This window comes from Pinus tabuliformis, chromosome 7 (assembly GCF_031772625.1).
Source record: "Pinus tabuliformis cultivar Carrire ecotype Pingquan chromosome 7, CPIR1, whole genome shotgun sequence".
Lineage (NCBI taxonomy): Eukaryota > Viridiplantae > Streptophyta > Pinopsida > Pinales > Pinaceae > Pinus > Pinus tabuliformis.
The window spans coordinates 187,059,179-187,084,907 of record NC_142293.1 but is presented as its reverse complement, the minus strand read 5'-3'; the positions used below and the strand labels follow the sequence as shown (position 1 = coordinate 187,084,907).

Here is a 25,729-nt window from a genome sequence, read left to right as displayed (position 1 = left end):
CGGTATTTAGTGTTGAAAGCTTGTTGCATCTGAGCCCAAGTGGTGATACTGTTCCTAGGTAAGCCCATGAACCAGCGTAATGCTGCATCCTTAAGAGTTGAAGGGAAGAGTTTCAGCTTCTGCTCATCTTCAGTGTAGTCATAGATTCGACAAAGGACAGCAAACTCAAACAGGAAGGTATCAGGATCTTCAGTAGTCAGTCCATGGAAGTGAGGTAAAGCGGAGGGGCTAATGTTCTTCATTTTCATGTCTCCATTGGTCTCTCAGATGGGGAAGGCACCTTCTATTCTCTCATCTTCTCCTCTATTGTCATCCATAGCTTCAGATGGAATGGTCTCTAATTCTTCTTCTACTATAGGATCTTCGTATATCTCAGGAGGTTCACCTATAGGTTCTTCTGGATCACTGTCACCAAAGAAGAGAGAAGGGTGACTCAGTGATGTGGTGGGGGTGTTGGGTAAGAATTTGCCTGTTTTATCTCGATTCCTACGAGGCATGAAATGGAAAGACTTTTGATTGCTTTTGTTTTTTTCTCTGGTACTTGCAAAAACTGAAACAGATTGATCTACAACTAACTATCTTGCTGAAATGAAAATGCAGAATTGAAATGAAAGCAGGAAAGAACTAATCTACTTTGCTCAAATGAAATTACAGGAATGGAAATGCTAGTCTACGCTTGCAGAATTGAAATGCTAATCTATGCTTGCAAAAATGAAATTGTGGAATTGAAATGTTAATCTATGAAAGCAGGAAATTTCTATGCTACTTTTGCAGAATGGAAATGAAATAAACTACTTGGCAGAAGGCAAGAGTAGGAAAATAGAAGAAAAGCAACAATTACTAATACTCTGACGCTTCCCCGGCAACGGCACCAAAAAGATGGTGGGCTCCAGTATTGTAGCAATAATGCTACAACTCCTGGAGCTTCCTTCTCTAATTTTATCAACCCGGTAGTTCGTAACAAACTTGGAAGCGACGGTGTTGTATGCACAAGTACTAGCTCTTGTCGCAGCTGTCACTTGGTCAGCTGGCACAAGTCCGCTAGGGCTCAAGCCAACTTCTATATGTTCTCAGAAGAAGCTTTTTAAGTGATGAACGAAAGCTATCTCAAAGGAAATTAACCTACTTTGCAAGAATGAACTGGAAACCAACAAAACATGGAAACCCTAGTAAACCCTAATTTTACCAGCTTAATCCTTATGATGCAATGGTGGGAATGCAACTTCTAAAAGTGATGCCATTACTTCTATTGGGATGAGATGCATGTGTTTAAACTACTTTCATCTGAAGAGAACATGTTTTTGTATTTTTGCTCAAGTTGTTGGAGTTATTATGACTGTGCTTCTTACTGGGTCTTGACTGTGCATGGGTAGATCAAAGGGAGGAAGGCTTGGAAAAGGTCAGGAAGGCTCAGAGAGGGTCTAAGGGATCCCTAACATCATTCCACAGAAGTTCACAAAGTTCAGATGCCTGGCAACCGTGTTTGCAAGCTTCTACACGATGTCTGCAGGGGATTCTACAGGAAGTTCAGGATTTCTACAGGAAGTCTACTAACTTCTACAGGATGTTCTGCAATAGGATTTTTGGGTGATGGATGAGTGAATGAGCTGTGTGGGTGGATAGAGATGTAGGAAGGGAGCTTGTGATGGCTTATGGACAGAGAGATGAGATGGAGAGGGGGGTGTGTAAAGCTGGTTGATCTAGAGGAGGGTAGAGGCAATGGAAGGCCGAAAAGATATAACAACGTGGATGATAGAAGAGTTGGGAGGCAAATGATCTAACTGGGAGATAAGGAGATGGCTTAGGCACGGTTCAGAAGGATAAGGAAATGATAGAGTGGTGCTGCGCAGTGTAAATGAAACAAATCACCCGTGTCTTGCACAAAACCGAGAATTCATCAACCTATTCTAACTGTTTTTATAAAATCATAGAACAGCAATGTCGTTTTTAAGGGAAAATCGTGCAAGGTGCTGAAACAAAGAATTATTGCTCAAGATCTAAATGCATGGACACTTCTACAAACGGAAATATTACGTTAAGGCTTGCATGAACATGTAAAACTGTGTTTTTTGGTGGTTGGCACGGTCTACACTCCCAATCTCTAAACAGAGGTGGAAGTGAGTGTACAATCAACCTTTTCTTGGAACCCTGATTAACTCCACTCCTCTTACTCTAATCTAAACTACTGAAAGCACTTTATCCATAAAACTAACCTACTGAATCACATCAAGAAATTCAACTCAGCAAACTGTGTTTCCAAATGCATGTAAAGGCAAAGAAATATAATGCTGAAAGAAAGACAAGTAACGATACAAAGGAAGGAAGCCTTAGGCTCTCAGGTTGGGCCCAACCCTGAGAGCTTAAGCTCCTTTAAGAACTCAGAGCTGCCTCAAATCTATCTGCTTATTCATTAAGAGATAATAGTCAAAAGTCTGATAACATGCCAAAAATGGCTTACAAAAAGCAAAACAGAGCTATCAGCTCGTAATCTAGAATGAACAACAAAGTTTCAAAAGTCCCCATCGAAGGCTACAGCCTCAATATTTATACATTATGAGGGCCAAGCTGGCTTCCTAAATTAGTGGGGCTTGGCTGACCAACTAAAAGTAAACTGTTGTTCCCTTAAAATCCGTTGGCTGCCTTCTAGCTCGGTGGTGATAGCTGTTGGAGCTCGGAGTTGGGGTGGAGATCACGAGGAAGGCCATTCAAGGTTGTGGACAACCTTCCTACAAAACCGCAATGCCACCTTGGTTGTCTCCTTGCCTCCATCTGTATGGTTTTGCTCCATTTAATGTCAAAAAACCTGAAATAAACATGTATTAGCCACCTAGGAATAGTGACTGCCCTCCTTCCGACAAATAACATGAATATACTAAGAAATGATGCATAAGTGATAAAAAATGAAGGGTCGAGCAAGGGTAAGTAGGCCAAATGAGCCCAAAATGTTACCAGATTTGGGGCTCATCAGTTGACCAACGATGTGTTAAGCCGACGGAGGTTGAGAGCATGCGTAGGAGGGGCTGACATGATATTTGGAGACTTTGCGATGGCGTGTGGTGTGTTGGACGAGTCGGCTGGGCAGCCAGACTTCACCCTAGACTTGGTATATATTGCAAGAGCGTTGGCTCTCATTTGGAAGCAACTCATTCGCTCAACATCTTCACTCATGAGGAGAAAGGCGCAGAACAAGGTGTAGGCGCAGCAAAGGAAGAAAGGCGCAGTTGGAGATGTGCCCATCTTTGGGCAAGGCCGCACGGAGTTAGTCGCTTATCTTGGTTTTGGGTGAAGGAGCGGGCAGGAGCGCCCGGCGATTGGGTGAGGGCGTCCACGGGGGTGTGGCACCCGGGTTATGCGACGGAGCACCCGATGGTGAAACGTTGGTGGGCGCTCGATTTGTGCAATGACTTGGCACGGGTTCTTGGGCAACTCGGGTGAGTGCCCGCCCGTCGTGCAAGTGCACACAATGTGACTTTTGGTGAAGTGTTGATATTGTGAATGGAGGTGTGTCTCGGGCAGAGGCACCCGTGTGTAGCGACTTGGAGGCGTGCCCGAGTTGGGCAAAGAACACGATCATGCAACGAGGTGAACGAAGGGTTGGTGAGTCGTGCGGTGACCGTGCGGAGGTGCCGACACGCTGGGCAACCGAGTTTGCCAAAGTTTGAAAATTGGCTAAGTGTAAATTTGGGGTTTCCCAAGATTTAACTTGTACTTGTAAAAGAAGATTAAATATATTGATTTGGGTAGACTCATATTGCAGGGAGTTGCCCCTCCCTTTATACTGTTGTGCATTTCTCTTGTATAATGTTGTTTATGTGAATGTTATGGGCTTTCACTTGTATAAAGGATAAAAGAATAATACTTGGTAACGAAAAATAAACTAAGTATGGAATGTTAGGCGTAGTCTACAATCATAAGTATTGGTGAAAAGAAAACGGTTGGTAGTGACGCACCTCGCTATAAGTGGTTGAAAGACTACCGCAGGTGTAGGGGCGTGACAATATCACTATTGTGGGCCATACTGTTGTAATCAATGTATTGTAATATGGAAGTCCAAGAGACCCACATGTAAAGTTGAAGAGTCATGTAAAGTCAAAAAGTCATGAGGGAAGTCGAACAATCACAAGGGTCAGTTTCACCTTTGGTTATATATACCCCTCATTTGTACATGTAAAGGAAGTTTTCACCTTGGCTCCTCCCACATAGCCTTGAGAGTTTGTCATCTTTTCTTTGAGGAGTGAGCAATGGCTCCAATGCCCCGCTATTGAGGTTAGTGCTGTAATGGTGTACCAATGTGTCTTGGAACTTTCGCTTAATTCAGAAACCCGATAACAAGACAACACATTTTCACACATGTATTGTATTCGTTTGTAAGACTATTCTTTGGACACTTGTAATGCGTGTTGCTTTAACCTGTATTGAGACAATTGAACTATTTCGGTTGTTCTAGTACATATGCTTTCGAAATTGTGTTGTATCAGTTGTTAAAGTTGTCTCGCCCAAGTGGACTATTCCGCGAGACACTCGACAAAACCATTCTTGTAAACTTGTTATAACGACTGTCGCACTCGTGTGGACTATTCCATTGGGTGTTGTACGTGCTATCCATTCACTATGTGTTTGTGACTGCCACATCCGTGTGGACTACTCCGCCGGAAGCTACACACGTCCTGTTGTGTTGTGTGTCTCTAACAGAGTTGGGACTATTCCCTTTCGACTTGAGACTCACTCTCTCCCTCTCCCTCTCCCTCTGCAGCGAAAGAACCTTGACACAAGTGACACTAAGCACTCACTAGGCATGCGAACCTCGTTGTTCGAAGACAAAGCAAACCACTCTCATGTGCTGACAAGAAAGAGCTAAGGAAAACCTTTAAGATTATGGCAACCGAACCATCATACTGGATGTGATTCCTACACCAAATAGTGTGAGGTCTAGTTGGGATTCCATATCCGGGAGATCCCCTGAATGTTGGTGGGTCCAACACTGTCAACATATTCCTAATCACTTCAATGAAAAACAAAAAAAAATCTAGTACCCCTTCATGAATGAGAAAGAGGTGTTATGGTTATAGTTCTTTATCGATAAGTTATATTCCCATGGACAAAGTACTTTGTACTCCTCATGAGAGAGAGGTGTTTTGAAAGATAGAGATGCTACACTTGAGAGGTGTTATGAAAGATAGATATGTTACGCTTGTAATTGTAAGTGTTATATGCCTTGAAGAATATCTTTATCTTGAAAAATGTCTTTCTTTCCCCTAAGAGATAGACGGTGAATAGAGATAGAAGATGGAATATGAAAAAAAAATCACATAATTAATTAGGTATCTCTTTCCTATATATCCTTCATGATGGAATATCATACTCTATTTACACATAAAGAACAGCTTACCCTATCCTATATATATATATATATATATATATATATACATAAAGAACAACTTACCCTATCTTTTATATATATTTCATTGATTGAATATCATACTCTATTTACACATGAAGAACAACTTGTCATATATATTTTTCATTGATTAAATATCATAGTATATTAATATATATATCCTTCATTGATTGAAATATCATACTCTATTTACAAATGAAGAACAACTTACCCTACTTACAATTATGTTTGAAAAACAAAACAAAAAAGCTATTCACATGAGTATCTATTTATCTGCCTTTTTTTTTCCTCATAAAAAACAATTTTATTTGATGAGATTTTGTCTATGCATTTCCTATCAGAGACCAAAAAACAGGGGATGTTTCTCTACTCTCTGTCTATCTACTTCTACTTTTTCTTCATAAAAATAGTAATTTTATTTCAATGAGATAATAATACAAAATAACACCACAGTTTGTCTATAGAGAAAAGCCTGACATATTTATCCACTCTCTATATCACACATATCTGTACTAGACACAAAAATTACAAGTTGTCTTTAGTACGATTTTTTGGAGTTTCTGGTATCGTGCGGGAAAAATTGTGGTGAAATCTTGATTTGTGTTATTTAAACTAGTTTTTTAATTGTATATATGGATTCAGCACACTAAAAACCTCTAGGCCGCTTCTATTGTGCAGGATTTTAGAAAAATTAGACCAGAAAAATCCACCAAAAAACTTCTAAAATGTCACAATAAAACCAACTACCAAAAATTTACTTAATGGCAATAATCTTAAAAAAAAAAAAAAAACTAAAACTATTCACATAGATACCTATCTATCTCTTTCTGTGATACAGTTGGTTCAATCTCCTTTTTCCTCTCATCTATTCCACTCATTTCATGTGGACATAGTTTGAACAAGCTACTCCTATTCAAACCACCTTTTAAAAAAAACCTTTGTTTTACCGGAAATAAATCAGGGAAACGTAGAGAGCACGCCTATCCGTATCTTTGTCTATCGGTATGGGACATCTGTCCAGCGCGGTGTCACATAAGGGAAGTGTCAATCAATCTTAAGCGGTCCGCCCACTGATATTTATAAAGTATCTGCTCTACCCTTCTTTTCAACTCAATCTACTAAAGGCAGCATTACCATATTATAGCATTGCAGAGGTGCATTAAAGTTGAAGAGGTCGGCGAATCTATTCTTATTCTCCTCAAGATGGCAGATCAGACCAAGAAATATGGCCAGGACATGGCTGCACAAGCTCAAGGAGCAGCTCAAGTAACATTTTCTCTACTCACTATTTATTTGTATTGTCATTCTCTGGAGTAACTAGCATGAAAAGCTTGATATTATTGTGGTGTTGATGGCATTATTGTATATTTTGTAATGTGAAGGGAGTGAAAGACATGACAACGGCGAAGGCTTCTCAGGCAACCAAAGAGACCAAGGGAACGGGTCAGTCGGCCATGGACGCGACCACGGGAGTGGGCCAGTCAGCCATGGACGCGACCAAGGGAGTGGGCCAGTCAGCCATGGACGCGACCAAGGGAACGGGTCAGCCGGCCAAGACCAAGGGAATGGGCCAGTCGGCCATGGACGCGACCAAGGGAATGGGTCAGTCAGCCATGGACGCAACCAAGGGGATGGGTCAGTGGGGCACGGGTACAGCCCAACAAGGGAAGGACCAAACTGGTTCTTTCTTGCAACAGGTTTGTTAAGAGTTGATTAAGCCGATTAAGTATAAAATTTGAAAGTCCATTTTGGTTTTGAATGTATCGAAATTTGTTGAGTAATCTGGAGCATGTCAAATGTCAATGCAGGGGGGGGGCATGGTGATGGGTGCTACACAGAGTGTTATGGACGCTGTGAAAAGCCCCTTTGTGGGCAGCGAGGGCGAACAAAAGAAGTGAGGACGACTATCGTGCCATGCTGAGCCTATATTTTTTTTACTTTGGCCTGGCTAGGCTTGCCTTGTGAAGGCAAGAATGTAGTAGTTATATATGAGAACAGTTGTTATATAGTAGTTCTATATTTATATTTCTGCATTTAAAAAAATGCAGTAGTTCTAGCATTTCTGTCTGTAATAAAATATTTGATACTTCCTATAATAATTACGAGTTCTAGCATTTCTGTCTGTAATAAATATTTGATACTTCCTATAATAATTACAAGTAGATGAATCGGAATTTGAGACTCTGAAGACGATAGTCTGTGTCTTTACACGATGATACTTGTCATATTTGATAGACCTGAGATTTGAATTTTTGAAGTATTTTCATCCAGAGATCAGTCACGCAGCTTGAATTAAACAATCACTGCTGGAACTAAATAACATCGCTTGAAATAAAAAACACTAACTTGAATTAAATCCCAATGCTTTGAAATAAATCTCACAATTTGAATTAAATCACACTAGGAATGCTTGAATGAAATCACTTTGTTCGAAATAAATCACACCATTCAAATTGCTTTGAAATAAATCTCACAATTTGAATTAATTGTGAATTAAATCACACTAGGAATGATGGAATGAAATCACTTTGTTCGAAATAAATCACACCATTCAAATTGCGAATTAAATCACACTAGGAATGAAATCACATTGTTCGAAATAAATCACACAATTGAAATTGCGAATTAAATCACGCTAGGAATGCTTGAATGAAATCACATTGTTGGAAATAAATCACACAATTCAAATTGCGGAAACGAAGAACACAGTACCTACTGTTACCAGGGACAAATTCATTTGCAATTGCAGTCAATACCCTTCAAACCTTAAATCATTCACTCAACTAATCTCCCAATCATAAATCATTCACTCAACTAATCTCTGAATCATAAATCAGTCACTCGAACTCATGGAAGGAAACCCATGCCATACATAGCTCTGAAACCCATGCCATACATCATAGTTTATACACATAAGCATATAGAAATCGTTCCATATAAACTCATAAATTGTTTATGTTCCTATATCGTGAATGCTCGAATTAAAAATGTGAATATACTCTCTTTTAATTAAAAAAACAGAGTATGACTCGGTATTAAAACATGAGCACGAACTATGTAATGAATTGGAAATCTGCAACGATAACTAAATGCTTTGCTTGAAAATCGAACTACATTCTATGAAATCACACAACAAACATTAATTTTTGCAATTGTAACGCAACGAAAGTTTATATTATGAAATCGCACACACCTAATTATCCTACCTATTAATCAAGCGTACTGCCAGAGGTTGTGGGCCTTCCCACCCCTGGAGTAAGCTAACTTACTGCAATAAAAGAGATATTTAAAGCCTTAAAAACATGACTCAAAATCAACCACACTAGCAAACGCTCTCTAGTTCACAACTTGGAAATAGCTATATATTTGTATAACTTCATAACAGAGTCTTGAAACCAAATTACATAGATCACTGTATGTTTTGCTAACGATTTTGCTATAACGACAACCAATGTACTCTATTACAAACCAAATTACATAGATCACTGTACGTTTTGCTAACGACAACCAATGTACTCTATTACATCGGCCTTTAAAGGCAATTGATTAAATGTAAAACTAATAGTGTATTTAACTATGGAAATATTTAGTAAACTAAAACTATATGAGCATGTTGATTTGCTTCAAATAGGCTCCCGACCTGAAATGTGTTGTGCGCGGTTTCAAAGCCAAGCCTTTCTCGGTCATCTACACCCGAAAATGAAAGATAATGTATTATGGTAAACTAGGAAATTTCTGGATTTGATGTTGTCTACACCCGAAAATGAAAGATAATGTATTATGGTAAACTAGGAAATTTCTGGATTTGATGTTGTCTCGTCATGAGTGATTGCAAATACTTCCTGAAATGTGTTGTGCGCGGTTTCAAAGCCAAGCCTTTCTCGGTCATCTACACCCGAAAATGAAAGATAATGTATTATGGTAAACTAGGAAATTTCTGGATTTGATGTTGTCTCGTCATGAATGATTGCAAATACAAGTACATGGATGAGACATGGCGCGACACCGAACAGGATGAAAAATGAGTGCATGCTAGGACACTTGTTCGCGAACGGATAAACAAATGGAGCATGCCAAGTACAAGCTAAGAAGAGACATGCACGTGCAACATCGAAGACTTTGTACACCTTGCCATGCAGAGGTGAAGCTATGATACACTAAGAGCAGAGTGATCACTCAGCGACATGACAGCTCGACATGGACACCACCAGCAGCATGAACATACTAGCACTGTCATGTCATGAGTCATCTCAACCACATCACTATTGTGGGCCATACTATTGTAATCAATGTATTGTAACGTGGAAGTCCAAGAGACCCACATGTAAAGTTGAAGAGTCATGTAAAGTCAAACAGTCATGAGGGAAGTTAAACAGTCACAAGGGTCAGTTTCACCCTTCACTATATATACCCCTCATTTGTACATGCAAAGGACTTTTTCACCTTGGCTCCTCCCACATAGCCTTGATAGTTTGTCGTTTTTTCTTTGAGGAGTGAGCAATGGCTCCAACGCCCCGCTATCGAGGTTAGTGATATAATGGTGTACCAATGTGTCTTGGAACTTTCGCTTAATTCAGAAACCTGATAACAGGCCAACACATTTTCACACATGTATTGTATTTGTTTGTAAGACTATTCTTTGAACACTTGTAATGTGTGTTGCTTTAACCTGTATTAAGACAGTTGAACTATTTCGGTTGTTCTAGTACATATGCTTTCGAAAATGTGTTGTATCAATTGTTAATGTTGTCTCGCCCGAGTGGACTATTCCATGAGACACTCGACAAAACTATTCTCGTAAACTTGTTATAACGACTGTCGCACTTGTGTGGAATATTTCGTTGGGTGTTGTACATGTTATCCATTCACTGTGTGTTTGTCACTGCCGCATCTGTGTGGACTACTCTGCTGGAAGCTGTGCACGTCTTGTCCTATTGTGTGTCTCTAGCAGAGTTGGGACTATTCTCTTTTGATTTGAGACTCACTCTCACTCTCTCCCTCTGTAGTGAAAGAACCTTGACACAAGTGACACTAAGCACTCACCAAGCACGTGAACCTCGTTGTTCGAAGACAAAGCAAACCACTCTCATGTGCTGACAAGCAAGAGCTAAGGAAAACCTTTAAGATAAGGGCAACCAGACCATCATACCATATGTGACTCCTACACCAAACAGTATGAGATCTAGTTGAGATTCCATATCAGAGAGATCCCCTAATTGTTGGTGAGTCCAACACTGTCAACATATTCCTAATCACTTCAATTAAAAACAAAAAACAACTCCTCCATAAAATACAACTACTCCATCATATGGTAATGGTTCAATTCCATGTTATATTCCTAGTGAAACATTTTAGTACCCCTTCATGAATGAGAAAAAGGTGTTATGGTTATAGTTCTTTATCGATAAGTTATATTCCCATGGCCAAAGTACTTCGTACTCCTCATGAGAGGTGTTTTGAAAGATAGAAATGTTACGCTTGTGTTATGAAAGATAAAGATGTTACACTTGTAATTGTAAGTGTCATATATCTTGAAGAATATATTTATCATGCAAAATGTCTTTCTTTCCTTTACGAGATAGAAGGTGAATACAGCTTATCTTATAAAATAGAAGATGGAAAAAAAATCACATAATTAATTAGGTATCTCTTTCCTATATATATCCTTTATTGATTGAATATCATACTCTATTTACACATGAAGAACAACTTACCCTATCCTATATATTTTTTATTGATTGAATATCATAGTATATATATATATATATATCATTCATTGATTGAAATATCATACTCTATTTACAAATGAAGAACAACTTACCCTACTTACAATTATGTTTGAAAAAAAACAAAAAAAACTATTCACACGAATATCTATTTATATACTTTTTTTTCCTCATAAAAAACAATTTTATTTGATGAGATTATATATATATATATATATATATTAATTCTTCATTGATTGAAATATCATACTCTATTTACAAAAGAAAAACAACTTACCCTACTGACAATTATGTTTAAAAAACAAAACAAAAAAGCCATTCACATGAATATCTATTTATCTACTTCTTTTTTTTCATAAAAATAGTAATTTTATTTCAATAAGATAATAATACAAAATGACATTACACTTTATATATATATATATCCTTCATGAATTGAATATCATAGTATATATATCCTTCATTGATTGAGATATCATACTCTATTTACAAATGAAGAACAACTTACCCTACTTACAATCATGTTTGAAAAACAAAATAAAAAAGCTATTCACATGAATATCTATTTATCTACATTTTTTTCCTCATAAGAGAACAATTTTATTTGATGAGATTTTGTCTTTGAATTTCCTAGCCAAACCAAAAAGCCTGAGATGTTTCTCTCCTCTCTATGTCTATCTACTTCTTCTTTTTCTTCATAAAAATAGTAATTTTAAAACCTCTACTCTCTATGTCTATCCACTTCTTCTTTTTCTTCATAAAAATAGTAATTTTATTTCAATGAGATAATAATACAAAATGACATTATAGTTTGTCTGTAGAGAAAAGCCTGACATATTTATCCACTCTTTATATCACACATGTCTATACTAGACACAAAAATTAAGAGTTGTCTTTAGTGCGATATTTTGGAGTGAAAAGTCTGACATATTTATCCACTCTTTATATCACACATGTCTGTACTAGACACAAAAATTACGAGTTGTCTTTAGTGCGATATTTTGGAGTTTCTGGTGCGGAAAAATTGTATTGAAATATTGATTTGTGTTATTTAAACTAGTTTTTTAATTGTATATATGGATTCAGCACACTAGAAACCTCTAGGGCACTTCTATTGTGCAGGGGTTACATCAAACTTGTGATTTCAATGAATTCTTGCCGGATTTTAGAAAAATTAAACCAAAAAAATCCATCTAAAAAACTTATAAAAAGTCACAATCAAAACAACTCCCAAAAATTATAGTGTATGACAACACTCTAAAGAATATAAAAAATAAAAATAAAAAAACCATTCACATAAATACCTATCTATCTCTTTCTGTGATAGATTTGGTTCAATCTCCTTTTTCCTCGTATCTATTCCATTCATTTCATTTGGACATAGTTTGAACAAACTACTCCTATTCAAACCACCTTTTAAAAAAACCCTTTGTTTTACCGGAAATAAATCAGGGAAACGTAGAGAGCACGCCTCTCCGTATCTTTGTCTATCGGTATGGGACATCTGTCCAGCGCTGCGTCACATAAGGGAAAGTGTCAATCAATCTCAAGCGGTCCGCCCACTGTTATTTATAAGGTACCTGTTCTCCATTGTTTTCAACTCAATCTATTGAAGGCAGCATTAGCATATTATAGCATTGCAGAGGTGCATTAAAGTTGAAGAGGTCGGCCAATCTATTCTAATTCTCATCAAGATGGCAGATCAGTACAAGAAATATGGTCAGGAAAAGGCTGCACAAGCTCAACAAGCAGCTCAAGTAACATTTTCTCTACTCACTATCTATTTGTACTGTCATTCTCTAGAGAAACTAGCATGAAAAACTTGTTATTATTGATTGATATTATTGTGATATTGATGGTATTATTGTATATTTTGTAATGTTCAGGGAATGAAAGACACGACAATGGCGAAGGCTTCTCAGGCAACCAAAGAGACCAAGGGAATCGGTCAGTCGGCCATGGACGCGACCAAGGGAATGGGCCAGTCAGCCATGGGAATGGGTCAGTCCGCCGTGGACGCGACCAAGAGAACGGGTCAGTCGGCCATGGACGCGACCAAGGGAATGGGCCAGTCAGCCATGGGAATGGGTCAGTCCGCCATGGACGCGACCAAGGGATTGGGTCAGTCAGCCATGGACGCAACCAAGGGGACGGGTCAGTCAGCCATGGACGCAACCAAGGGGACGGGTCAGTCGGCCACGGGTACAGCCCAACAGGGGAAGGAACAAACTGTTTCTTTCTTACAACAGGTTTGTTAAGAGTTGATTAAGCGGATTAAATATAAAATTTGAAAGTCCATTTTGGTTTTGAATGTATCGAAATTTGTTGAGTAATTTGGAGCATGTCAAATGTCAATGCAGGCGGGGGGCATGCTGATGGGTGCTGCACAGAGTGTTATAGACGTTGTGAAAAGCCCCTTTGTGGGCAGCCAGGGCAAACAAAAGAAGTGAGGACGACTATTGTGCCATGCTGAGCCTATATTTTTTTTACTTTGACCTGGCTGGGCTTGTAGTAGTTCTAGCATTTCTGTCTGTAATAAATATTTGATACTTTATATAACAATTACAAGTAGGTGAATCGGAATTTGAGACTCTGAAGACGATAGTCTGTGTCTCTACACGATGATACTTGTCATATTTGACAGACTGGAGATTTGAATTTGAAGTGTCTCCGTCGATAAAGTTTAACGTGGGAATTATGCAGATATCGCGTTCTTCTAGCTGTTTGCAGTTTGCGTTTTCTGTGTAGAATTATTTCGGGTAATTTGCAAAGTCTAAAACAAAGTACAATTTGCGTTTTCTGCGTGGAATTATTTCTGGTAATTGATAAAGTCTAAAACAAAGTCGATAGGTTAGGTTAATTAAATCTACCAATTGGGCTTGGAGTACTCTTCAAACTGACACTTTAGTATGCCTTCAAATTACTTTTTGCTTGGAGTATGCTTTCAAAGAGCTTTTAAAGTTTTTTTTTTCCCTCTTTTTCCTCTTATTTCTAGACCTAGATGCATCCCTAATTTATTTTCCTCTTATTTCTAGACGCAGATGCATCCCCAATTTATTTCTAGACGCAGAGGCATCCCCAATTTCTAGACCCGGATGGACCCCCAAGACCCACATGGACCCAAATATACTTGGTAGGTGTGAAATCCTCCATATGCCCCTAGTAGGTGTGAGATCCTATCTAGACCCAGATGCATCCCCAATTTATAGACCCAGATGCATCCCCAAGACCCACATCCCCATGACCCAGATGGACCCAAATATACTTGGTAGGTGTGAAATCCTCTATTACTTGGTAGGTGTGAAATCCTCCAGATGCATCCCCAAGACCCAGATGGACCCAAATATACTTGGTAGGTGTGAAATCCTCCATATGCCCAGATATACCTGATAGGTGTGAAATCCTAAATGCGACCCAGATGCCCAAATGCATTCTCCAGATGCACCTAGATGCTTAGATATATTTGGTAGGTGTGAAATCCTAAATGCGACCCACATGCCCAGATGCATCCTCTTTAGTGATCACATCATGATTCACATCACCCTTGGTAGGAGTGAAATCATACTAAATAAGGGTAGGAGTGAAATCATACTCTTTATTGATCACTCCTCCTCCTTAAGTGAAGTGAAATCCTACTCTTTAGAGATCACCCCTCCTTAAGTGAAGTGAAATCACGCTGTTTAATTGAAGTGAAAGATCACCCCTCCTCCCTCACCCCTCCTTAAGTGAAGTGAAATCCTACTCCTTAGGGATCACCCCTCAAGTGAAGTGAAATCCTACTATTTAAGTGAAGTGAAAAAATCCTACTCTCTAGGAATCACCCCTCAAAATCCTACTCTTTAGGAATCACCCCTCCTCCTTAGGGATGGAATCATACTCTTTATTGATTACCCCTCCTTGGTATCATACTCTTTATTGATCAGCGCTCCTCCTTAAGTGAAGTGAAATCCTAATCTTTAGGGATCACCCCTCCTTAAGTGAAGTGAAATCTTACTCTTTAGGGATCACCCCTCCATCCTACTCTTTAGGGATCACCCCTCCTTAAGGATCACCATGTAATTTCAGGATTTTCTTTGGATACCCGTGATTTACATGGATTTTCCTTCGATACCCGTGATAAGTCAATAAGTCAACTTGCATTTGCTAGCCAGTCAACTTGCATTTGAGATCCTGCTCCTTAGGGATCACATCACCCTTGGTAGGAGTGAAATCATACTCTTTATTGATCACCCTTCCTTCTTGGTAGGAGTGAAATCATATTCTTTATTGATCAACCCTCCTCCTTAAGTTAAATGAAATCCTACTCTTTAGGGATCACCCCCTCCTTAAGTGAAATCCTGCTCCTCGGGGATCACATCACCCTTGGTAGGAGTGAAATCAATAAAGATCACCCTTGGTAGGAGTGAAATCATACTCTTTATTGATCACCCCTCCTACTCAAGTGAAATGAAACCCTACTCTTTAGGGATCACCCCCTCCTTAAGTGAAATCTTGCTCCTCAGGGATCACATCACCCTTGGTAGGAGTGAAATCATACTCTTTATTGATCACCCCTCCTCCTCAAGTGAAATGAAATCCTACTCTTTGTTAGTGCCTAAATCTACCTCAAGCTAAGAAAGGTAAGATCCAGGACCAACATCAAACCACGCTTAACATGGTAGCTAGCTCTACCAGGGCAGGAGAAGGCTCTCTTCGGGTCAATCTCAACAAAATATGATCACTAAAGGCTTGAGATGACTGATATAATTACTGATCTTAGGCTAGGTATATGTGCAAAGGGTTTGATTGAATAAAATAATGTGTTTGTTGGTTCTGATGGAAAGGCAGATTTTGGGTGCGGGGAATGAGGCTCAGTTTTGCAGAGATCTCAATGGGGCAAGGTAGGAAACTGATTTTGGCACTTCAAATCGAATGAGATGGAGGGATTAGACAGGTGAGGAGTTAGAGAGGGCAAGAGAAATTATGGATCCTCTCCAAACAGCGGAAAATATCAAGAAACTAAAGCAAACCTCAAGTAGAGCACTGCAATTTCAATGGATTCTAATTACACTCTTGTTTGATTTAGCTGAGAAGAAATAAGAGAGATAATAGCATACAATCACATAAATAAATTCACAATTACAAAAGAAAGCATTGTACCAAGACAATTTGCCACATGGATCCCAAAGAGTGCTGCAAACCTTAGTCTCAATTCCTTAGCCAAAATGCTGATATGAGTGTACAATGAAGCTCAAGGCTTTCTCAAAAATCCAACCTTCTACCAAAATCCAACCCCTACACTATGAAATTCATAAAATATATACATTTGCTCATCCTTGTACTAAGGGATTGAGCTCAACCATTTGCTTCAAAATAGAATTAGTTACATTAAACTTGGGCCGAATTTATGAAAATAGGTGTTGAAGATGAACTCGTATCTCCTAAACCATAGAACCTGTTACAAAAATTAAAGAGGTTTTTGTAGATAATGTCATGTTGGAGAAAAACCTCTCTCAAATTTGGGAAATTCGTTTCCAGTTGCTCGCAATCTGTTCCACAAAATCATATCTAAAACAGAAAATCATTAAAAATTTAAATCTGTGAAAATGAGCTGTAAAGATCTAGTCACATATCCCAATTCGTGACACCTGTGAATAAACTAAAATAGGTTTTTGTTATATGGCTCGTGGTTAACAAAAACCTCCTTGGGTTTTGCAAAATTACTTTCCATTTGTTGGAAAATGTCCCCACACTAAAATGACTAAAACAGTAAAAAATATGAAAAATTTGTTTTGTTTTAATGTAAGCTCCAAATATCACTGTATATCTCCCACATAGTAGCACCTGTGCATAAACTAAAGGAGGTTTTGTTATTTGATATGTGATGAACAAAAACCTCTTTCACTTTTGAAAAATTCCTTACCATTATTTCACAAACTGATTTTTTACTAAACTTGTCATTGTGTGCAGCAACTGACCTCAAAACATGCATAACCAAGAATCACTCATTCATTTCGATCATATCTTCTAATCCGGGAGCCGGTTACGGGAGTGTGATATATCGTTGGAAAGATTTTTCTGAGCTTCTTCTGATGGACACACTTGTGACATGTTTTGTGCTAAACATCATGTGCAAAACATCTCACAAACCAGACATAGTAAGAGCTCATGTTGATCCCTGGTGACAGGGTGCGAAGGCTGGAACTAACATCGGCTCCATTGGGGATGGTAGCTCCTTGAAGGTGTCAAGAACTACATATATCTGGAAAGCAGACAGTGCCTCTTCCATTGGGCATGGAGTCAAACAACTGCAAATCCAAAACAACTCATACGAATCCAAAAACATATACATATTGCAACCTGTACATAAACAAATACCGAAAACTGAAACGCTGCCTCGGGCAGCTTATTTATGTACAAATATATCCCACTTTGCTGCAAAATTGATAGATCAAGTAATGTTGTAATGTCATATCAACCAATCAAGTAACTGTGACAAGGATGCTACTTGAAAGTGTTTCAACCAGGACACAAATGTAAATGCTGACAGCCATGCATGCACATAACGAGTCTGGTTATGTAAAAGACAATTTGATCTATCATTCAAACTGAAAAAAAAAATTCCATGTACGTTGCAATAGGATCAAAAAAACTATACTCTGTTTGCTGCCCCAACTCCTCAATCCATGCTTCCAACTGCAAACTATCAATGCAAATATCCACGGGCAGCCTTACCTTCTGTTCCTTCTGCTGAAAAAGGTCCTGAAAGAATGGGACTCGACAGTCCAGATCCTGGGATTGTATTTGGGTCTCCAATTCAATTAGATCTCCTTCAAATTTGATGGAAAACTCTTGCAAAAAATTGAGCTTAACTTCATGGCTGCATCGACAGGATTTCAGACAAAAAGAAAGAGATGAAGCAAAGTTCTCATATACCTCATAATCTGTGCACATATCTTCCCATTCTCTAAAATCTTGAATAGAGGGCACCTCTATTTTGAATTCCTCCTCTTTCTCCATCCATGTTTCAAGAAAGATATGTCAAAAATCTGCAAAGGACTTAATAGATCTCATAGGAAAACCTTCAATCCATTTTCTACATTTGCCTTGAAATGAATCAAAGAACACTCTGATGAAGACATCTTCCTTTTTAACTCTAGAAATGTCCACAAATGTCTTAAAATTTTCTATATGTTCTAGAGTCAAAGTCAGATCTTCCCCATTGAATTTAGGGCCATTACTCAAAATGTATGCATCCTTTGGTAATTGATTAGGAAAACCAAGAAGATTAGAAAAATTGATACATGAATACCTTGACTAAATAGAAGCAACATCTAAGTCCTTCATTTAGCCAGTGGAGCCACCATCAATACTTTGAAATTGGGGACTTTGAACAGTGGAGTCGCCAGGTAGATGATTTCAGCCTTCATATGTGTCTAACTGCTGTCCACCATCAACAATAAGATCTGAACTTGATTACAAAATTGTACTGGGGCAATTTGCAAGTTAGATATTCCGTTCATAAGACTAGACAGGAGATTGACTGAAGCAACTTTTATCTACTTGCGCTAATGCAAAGCAAAAGCATTTCGAAGGCTACCTGGCTGACTTTGAACAGTGGAGTCGCCAGGTAGATGATTTCAGCCTTCATATGTGTCTGACTGCTGTCCACCATCAGCAATCAGATCTGAACTTGATTACAAAATTGTACTGGGGCAATTTGCAAGTTAGATATTCCGTTCATAAGACTAGACGGGAGATTGACTGAAGCAGCTTTTATCTACTTGCGCTAATGCAAAGCAAAAGCGTTTCGAAGGCTACCTGGCTAACTTCAGGCTCCGTCTGTAGTCTATAAAACAAAGAACACTAACAAACAAATAAATGTTTCTTCCCCAGCGGAGTCGCCACTATGTTAGTGCCTAAATCTACCTCAGGCTGAGAAAGGTAAGATCCAGGACCAACATCAAACCACGCTTAACCTGGTAGCTAGCCCTACCAGGTCGGGAGAGGGCTCTCTCCGAGTCAATCTTGTTATAGACATTTTTGTGCCTTACAACATGAAGCATGAAATGTCCATAATCTAAGGGATCCAAAGTCCCTAAACATGTTGTTCCTACCCCTAGAGGAACAAGGTCAGCAAACCACAGCACTGAATAACAGTTCTCCACCTGAAAACACTCAAAAACAAGCAAATTCTGGATCATGTCAATTGCTCCACTGAGCATCTGCGCTGAATGTCAAGTGCTCCACTCTGTACCTGCGCTAAATGTCAACTGCAAAGAAGGCCACCTGCGCTGAGCGTACTTGGACAAGTGGTAGACTCATTCCTCAAGGTGTCAATTCCTAGGAAGCTTCCAAAATGACACTTGGATCAGGAAATTCGACTGGTGATGAGTAAGAGGGTCTAGATCTCCAAGTGGAAGCAAGAACCTCCAAGTGGACTCAAGAACTGAAGAATAACTGAAGTGAGAGAGGACACTAGTCAGCTCTCAAGCTGACTCATCCTTTCTCCAAAAATCCTATATATAGATCTCTCTCATGAGGTCTAGAGAGGCTGGAATCTTGTGAATGTAAGGAAGTGTTGTTGGTTTGAGTTTAGAGCTATTGGGTGATTTGCTTTGAAGGAGGTGAAGAGGAGATTTCTTTCTGCTGGGAAGGTGATGCTGGATTGGGCCTCTTATGGTTGTATCACTTCCTGAACTTTACTTCTTCCATTAATAAAGCATTTGAGGTTCTTCTATATGCATGTGTCTCAATGATGTATTGTCATACTTGTGTATTTGATTTATTCTAATCCTTGAATCAATTATGAATGTATGCTTCTTGTAGTTTCCCTCTCTTGCCATTTTGCAGGATCTTGGTGTAGCTGGGCCAGTGAAAGAGTAAGGAGCTGGGAGCAAGCAGCAAGGAGAGAAGATTGGATCAACCATTAGCGAAAGACATCGGTTAGTGGATCTCTTTCTCCCCTATTTTACTTTCATAAAGAAGAAATCTTAGATAGCTTTGCTTCGATTGTTGCTGAGGTACTATCACCCTTAGAGTGGGATAGGGTCATTCCGTATTGGATACTTTTCCCAACAACAAATTGGCGACTCCGCTGGGGAGCGTATCTTGTTGGTTGTTTGTGTTTTTGCTATTCATTTCCTAAACACAGGGAGTACCGAATCGAACTGCATTTGGATCTTTCAAATGCAAAGTAGAGGGCAGCTACTCTAGCTCAGTTTCTGGGCATGTTTATGATTTGAAGAGCTGATCCACAAGGACTTTGAACAGCTCTTAGTGATAGCTTTTCATCATCCTAATTACCCTTTAGTGTGTACTTGATTGATAGCTTTTGATTTGGCCAAAAACTGTGAATTTTTTAGCAATCTGTGACCCGGAAACCAAGAGAAACGGGAGTTTCTCTTCATTGCAGGCACTGTGAAGGCAGTCTGCATTTCATCGCAGGTCCCGAAGGGGCTACCTGCGCTGAATGTCAAACTGACAGTGTACTACCTGCGCTGAACCAGTTTTGCCTTGTGCAACTGGGGTTCCCTGCTGTTTATTGCCCTGTTTTCATCCTTGTTTTGCAGCCTGTTATCAGTCAATGTACCTATCTGAAACCACCTTTCCTTGCCACTATTCCGCCTCGGTTGTATAAAGAAACTGTATTTGTTCTTTGTGTATTTCTTATATCATTTGCAGTTTCCCATAACGAAAAGTGAACTAGTCTTGCTGTGGCCTCTTAGATCTAGACCTGTGATAAGTGTCGTATTGATCTTAAGAGTTAGTTTGTTTGCTGTTCATAGCTGATTGAGCTTTTGCTTTCGTCATATGGTTTGAATTTATGTATTTCTAGTGTTGAAACAAGTAAATCTTAAGGTGTCTTTTGATTTTGGAAAAAGCTTGTTTGCTTTCACTTGAAATTGAATTCAAAATTATACAACAGCTTTCTTTTTGTAATACATCAACATTAAGAAAGAGAAAAGAAATACCTGCATTGTGCATTTGCATTTTTGATAAGTTTGCAGGTTGGATTTAGGAAGAGTGCATTAGAGTGTGCTGATTGCTCTTTGAGAAAATATAGTCGCTCTCTTTTCCCTTAGTAGCTAGGATTTTCAAAGTTGAAAGATTATAAAGCTTGCTTATCATCTTAGACTGCATTTAGGAATTTGTACCAATACATCTCATGGTGATCCTGAAAGACAAACTTTAAAAAGATCAACTTAAAATATATTGAATGAACCTAACAACGCTTTGCAACATAACACTCACAGTAGAGGTCTAGGTAGAGACGTGTTCCAGCGTCGTTAAACGTAGTGACTGTCGATCTCTAAGAAGGTGGGTGATTCCTCCTGAGAGACGATAGCACTAATATGGACTTGTGCTCCCACGTACCGTCGCGTATATATTGGGAGACCCCTATAGGCATTTATCCTTTATCCTTAGGAAGCCGTGTCGGCCGCCCTACTGATTGCAATGCAGTGAACACAGCATTCACGAAGATCGACCACCCGTACCGTAAAACGTATTCTGTGGTTTTGCGAAAGGTTTGGCACACCCTCTGCCTAGATCTCCAGAGCAGTTTCTTTTGGCTTTTTTCAGACTCTATAACAGAAAAAGTCCATCCGAGCATTTGTCACTTTGGGCTCGTTAAAACATCGAAGGAGACTAGAGTCATCTTTAGCTTTTTCTCGACTCTTTAAAACTGAAAAAGCAAGTTGTGTCTAAAGCGTCGTTAACAACTTATTTTAAACGGAACAATCACCCTTTATTCCTGCGTTGATCTTCGAAGTTAGTCTACCTTCATCACAAAGTTCTTGTAGAATCGCTAGGAAATCTTTTGGATAGACTAAATATGTCTGAACAACCGTCGACATCCAGGACTGTGTCATCCGACACAGCAGCAGCAGAGCCTCCTGCTGCTACTCCAACAATGTTCGCTGGTATACCATCTGTCCCGGCAAATTGTCAACAACAAGCTGGAGTCCAATCAGAGACTATTTCGACGACATGGTTAGTTCCTATTTCTTCATCCGGATTATCATCTGGTATTTCTTATGTTGAAACTCAACAACTTGATCCAATGTGTCTTCAAAGGCCAATCTACCCTTTAAGCGCTGGATTGCCACCATATGGAGGGCAGTATACCTTTTCATTGTTCCCCCCCGGAGAACAACCATATGGGAGTTTACAACAAAGTTCAGGTCAAACTGGAATTACATCCAGCGGATGGGTACCAAGGGTTGCATATTCAATGCAACCAGTCCACCCTGTGTCGAATGTTGCCACTATACCTGGTATGTTGATTGCGTCGCAAGTACAAGCGCTACCTGTTGTATGTCGACCCCAAGTTTTTCAGGTTGCCATACAATAGCCTCTTGTCTCGACAACTCAATCACAACCTCCGGTTAGTGCCTCCTTATCTGGAGCGACTCAGGCTCAAACAAGTACTATGAATCCTCATCTTGGTCAATCATCCAGTATTGGACAACAGCAAATGGTCCAACAACCAGAGCTGGTTCAAACTCAACAACCGCAATTCCAGCAATCATATCAAGGACCCGAGCAACAAGTCTTTGTAAGTAATGGGCAACCGTATAATAACGGTTATGCCCATCAAACTTGTCAAAGTTGCCAGCATCAAATACATTATGCTGGTATGCAAAGACCCATTGCTCAGGCGATTCCATTTTATCCTGGGTATGCTCCGCCTAACCTAAATCAACAGTTGCCCTTTGTAGCAACTCTAGAATTACCAGATCTAAACCGGCTGACGAATGATCCAATTGCTTATGCCCCTTGGTGGCCAGCGATTCCGCATAAACTTCCATCGGACATTCCTAAATTCAATGGAAATCCGGGTGAAGACCCATCGAATCACGTCATGACTTTTCATCTGTGGTGTTCGTCGAACACCCTGAACGATGATTCGATAAGGCTTCGCCTTTTTCAGAGGACATTGACAGGTCCAGCGGCTAAATGGTATATTGAATTACCTAGAGCCTCTTTCGACAATTTCAGTTCCCTAGCCACGACTTTCTTAACCCATTTTCAATTACCGATAAGGTATGAAACTGGAACGGAAATCTTAACCAACTTCAAGCAGACGACGGCCACACATATATCTGATCATATACATGAGTGGCGTCGTCGTCGCAGGATGGTAAAGACTTACGTTCCAGATCAGCTGTTAGCTGAATGGTTTATAAAGTCGTTACTTCCTATCATAACGGAAGATGTGGCCAAGGGGGGAGTCGTAACGGAGGAGCAAGTTATTGCTCGTGCACAATATCTAGACTTAGTATATACTCAGTCCGGCACGCTCTATGATAAAATACTTGACGCCCCTAGACCGGAATTTTCAATTCCTCCTCCTCCTAAATCAAATAATGACTCTCATGCCGGCGATGGCGTGATTGGCGCAACAGACATGAAATCGACAAAGGCTATATCTAAAAAGGCCCGTAAGATTTCCGTTCAAAATGCAAATGAGGAACTTCTTGCCTCAGAAGTAAGTGTCGTGTCGGACGACAAGGGCAAACAACTGAAGCAACCAGGGGGCAAGAAGAAAAAGAAAGGGAGAAAAAGGAAACCCCCTTCGGGGTGTCATATATGCGATGAGGATCATTGGACAGCAGATTGTCCATACAAAGCTGAGCTTAAAAGATTCTTTAAGAGTTCGAAAACCTCAGCTGTGTTGACTGATCCGTTTCCAAGCCCGGGAACCAAGCTGGTTGCTAATCAAAATGCTTCCCGATCCCAAGTGCTTATGTTGTCTGTATCAAAGCAGCAAAATGATGCTTCGACGAGGAATAATGATTACAGGAATCCAAAGCTGTCGAACAACAAGGCTAGTGAACAACCTAGTAGTTCGACAACAACTTTGACCAAAGTTGTGCCACCCACCATTCCTGAACTAATGATAAAGTCGCCAAAGGGAGTAGTGTACAAGTCGACATTTAATCCTCGTGCAAAAATAGCACAGAATTATAATATAGTAGAGGACCTGGCCCAATCGCCGTCCACTATGTCGACACTTGAGGTACCGCAAAATTGCCCCTCCCAAGAGCAAGCTTTATTATCAGCAATAGGTGGGATTGGCCCAAGGGATTCCAATCTTGTGGCCTTTGATCATAAAGGATATGACCCTCAGTTACCAGCTCAACTAGCTTTCCTTATTCAAGTGAAAGCCCTCAACAAAACTGTTCATCGAACAATTATTGATGAGGAGGCATCTACATGTCTTATGTCAATGAGTTGCTGGAAAAATTTAGGCTCACCACCCTTGTCGAAATCGTCGACGACGTTAAAAGCATTTGATGGACGATCATACACTCCATACGGGATTTTAAGTAACTCACAAGTTGAACTGGGGGGCAAAACAGTAGAAGTTGATGTTGAAGTAATCGATGGAAACCTCGATTACAACATCCTACTGGGAAGGCCCTGGATATATGCCATGGCCGCAGTTGTGTCAACCTACTTCAGGAAGATTGCATTTCCCTTTCAAGGAGGAATTACAGTCATCGACCAACAAACTTTCCTCCCCGACAGTTCACAAGTTACAGGAAGCATTCCAATGATCCATGGAAGCAATCATTCGCTTCAAAATATTGGAGTAGGTCTCCTAAAAGACCCTGCCTTAATGGGTACTTTTGCCCTACCGCCTGCAAGTGATCTGGTGGAAGTGGCCACAATGGAAACCTACAATATGAAATCTTCTATATCTAATGGATTCGGAAGATTCCTAAACATTTTGTCAGCATGGATCATCTCCCTGATAGAAATACTGTAAATACAGTGGGCTCCGAGGACGGTTCTAATCTTGTGTCAACCTCATTAAAAAAATTAAACAAATTCCCTTTCTCAAAGGTAAACCTTCATTCCAACCACCGAGTTGAATGCAATGAAGCTTGGGGGGCATGCACCTCGCTTTGCGTCATTATGCTGGGGGCATGCAAACTTATCATCGAGCAGTTTTACAGCGGAATTTATGCTCGTTAAAAAATAGAAAAGCTAAATCCGAGCAGTTTTAGCACATAGTTCATGCTCGTTAAAAAATAAACATAAGTTTGAGCAGTGTTTTGGCGCATTCAAGCTCGTTAAAAAATGAACCCATCTCGGTAAATAACCATTGTATATGTAACCTGATCAACCATAAAAGCCTTGGTCGTGTTTGCACTGCCACCTCCACCGTCATTTGGCTGATCGTTCACTTCCATATGATTGTTTACCCATTTTGAGGAACAGCTGCGAAGAGTGATTTCACCTAGCCATCCTTGTGACACTGTCGTGATTGGAAAATTCCAACCTGTACCTGGAATCAGTTGCTATCCCTGTTTATCACTCGTTCCTCAAAAGACGAGTCTTCTTTAAGCTCTTTTCATCTGACTCGTAAAATATGAAAAGTTTGCCGAGTTTTGGCCTTCCATCTCGTTAAAGTGACCGGAAGAGCTATCCCTCCTCTAGATTTTAATCTTTTTGGACCTGAGGGATTATTGCACAAAAAGGTCGAGCGCTTGTTTTATTCGGCTCGTTAAAGTTATCGAAAACTCATCCCTTCTGTATCGTTTTACACTTTTTCGGACTTAAGGGATTAGATGACGAAAAAGGAATTTTGGAGTTAACTTTCTGTACCTTTTCA

The 25,729-nt window shown here is 39.7% G+C and overlaps 2 protein-coding genes across 4 annotated transcripts; both read left to right on the top strand.

The window, feature by feature from the left end:
* Positions 1–6,498: 6,498 nt before the first annotated feature.
* On the top strand, positions 6,499–7,512 carry LOC149246476 (uncharacterized). Its single transcript, XM_089457938.1, has 3 exons — positions 6,499–6,664; positions 6,781–7,095; positions 7,207–7,512. The coding sequence occupies exons 1-3, from the start codon at positions 6,602–6,604 to the stop codon at positions 7,294–7,296; spliced, it is 468 nt and encodes a 155-aa protein (XP_089314064.1). The 5' UTR covers positions 6,499–6,601; the 3' UTR covers positions 7,297–7,512.
* A 5,203-nt stretch (positions 7,513–12,715) lies between these two features.
* Positions 12,716–13,828, top strand: LOC149246475 (uncharacterized). Of its 3 annotated transcripts, none has more exons than XM_089457937.1 (4): positions 12,716–12,881; positions 13,011–13,101; positions 13,156–13,373; positions 13,485–13,828. In XM_089457937.1, exons 1-4 carry the CDS (start codon positions 12,819–12,821, stop codon positions 13,572–13,574), a joined length of 462 nt encoding a protein of 153 aa, XP_089314063.1. In that variant the 5' UTR covers positions 12,716–12,818; the 3' UTR covers positions 13,575–13,828. The 3 variants fall into 3 exon arrangements, with proteins under 3 accessions (XP_089314063.1, XP_089314062.1, XP_089314061.1); XM_089457936.1 differs by having other exon boundaries at positions 12,717–12,881; positions 13,011–13,285; positions 13,319–13,373; XM_089457935.1 differs by having other exon boundaries at positions 12,719–12,881; positions 13,011–13,373.
* Positions 13,829–25,729: the final 11,901 nt, after the last annotated feature.

Excerpts from the sequence above, each read along its gene's own strand:
- LOC149246476 (XM_089457938.1), top strand. The coding sequence starts at position 6,602 with ATGGCAGATCAGACCAAGAAATATGGCCAGGACATGGCTGCACAAGCT. Across the intron at positions 6,665-6,780 it reads AAGCTCAAGGAGCAGCTCAA|GGAGTGAAAGACATGACAAC; the intron begins GTAACATTTTCT and ends TGTAATGTGAAG. Across the intron at positions 7,096-7,206 it reads CTGGTTCTTTCTTGCAACAG|GGGGGGGGCATGGTGATGGG; the intron begins GTTTGTTAAGAG and ends ATGTCAATGCAG.
- LOC149246475 (XM_089457935.1), top strand. The coding sequence starts at position 12,819 with ATGGCAGATCAGTACAAGAAATATGGTCAGGAAAAGGCTGCACAAGCT. Across the intron at positions 12,882-13,010 it reads AAGCTCAACAAGCAGCTCAA|GGAATGAAAGACACGACAAT; the intron begins GTAACATTTTCT and ends TGTAATGTTCAG. Across the intron at positions 13,374-13,484 it reads CTGTTTCTTTCTTACAACAG|GCGGGGGGCATGCTGATGGG; the intron begins GTTTGTTAAGAG and ends ATGTCAATGCAG.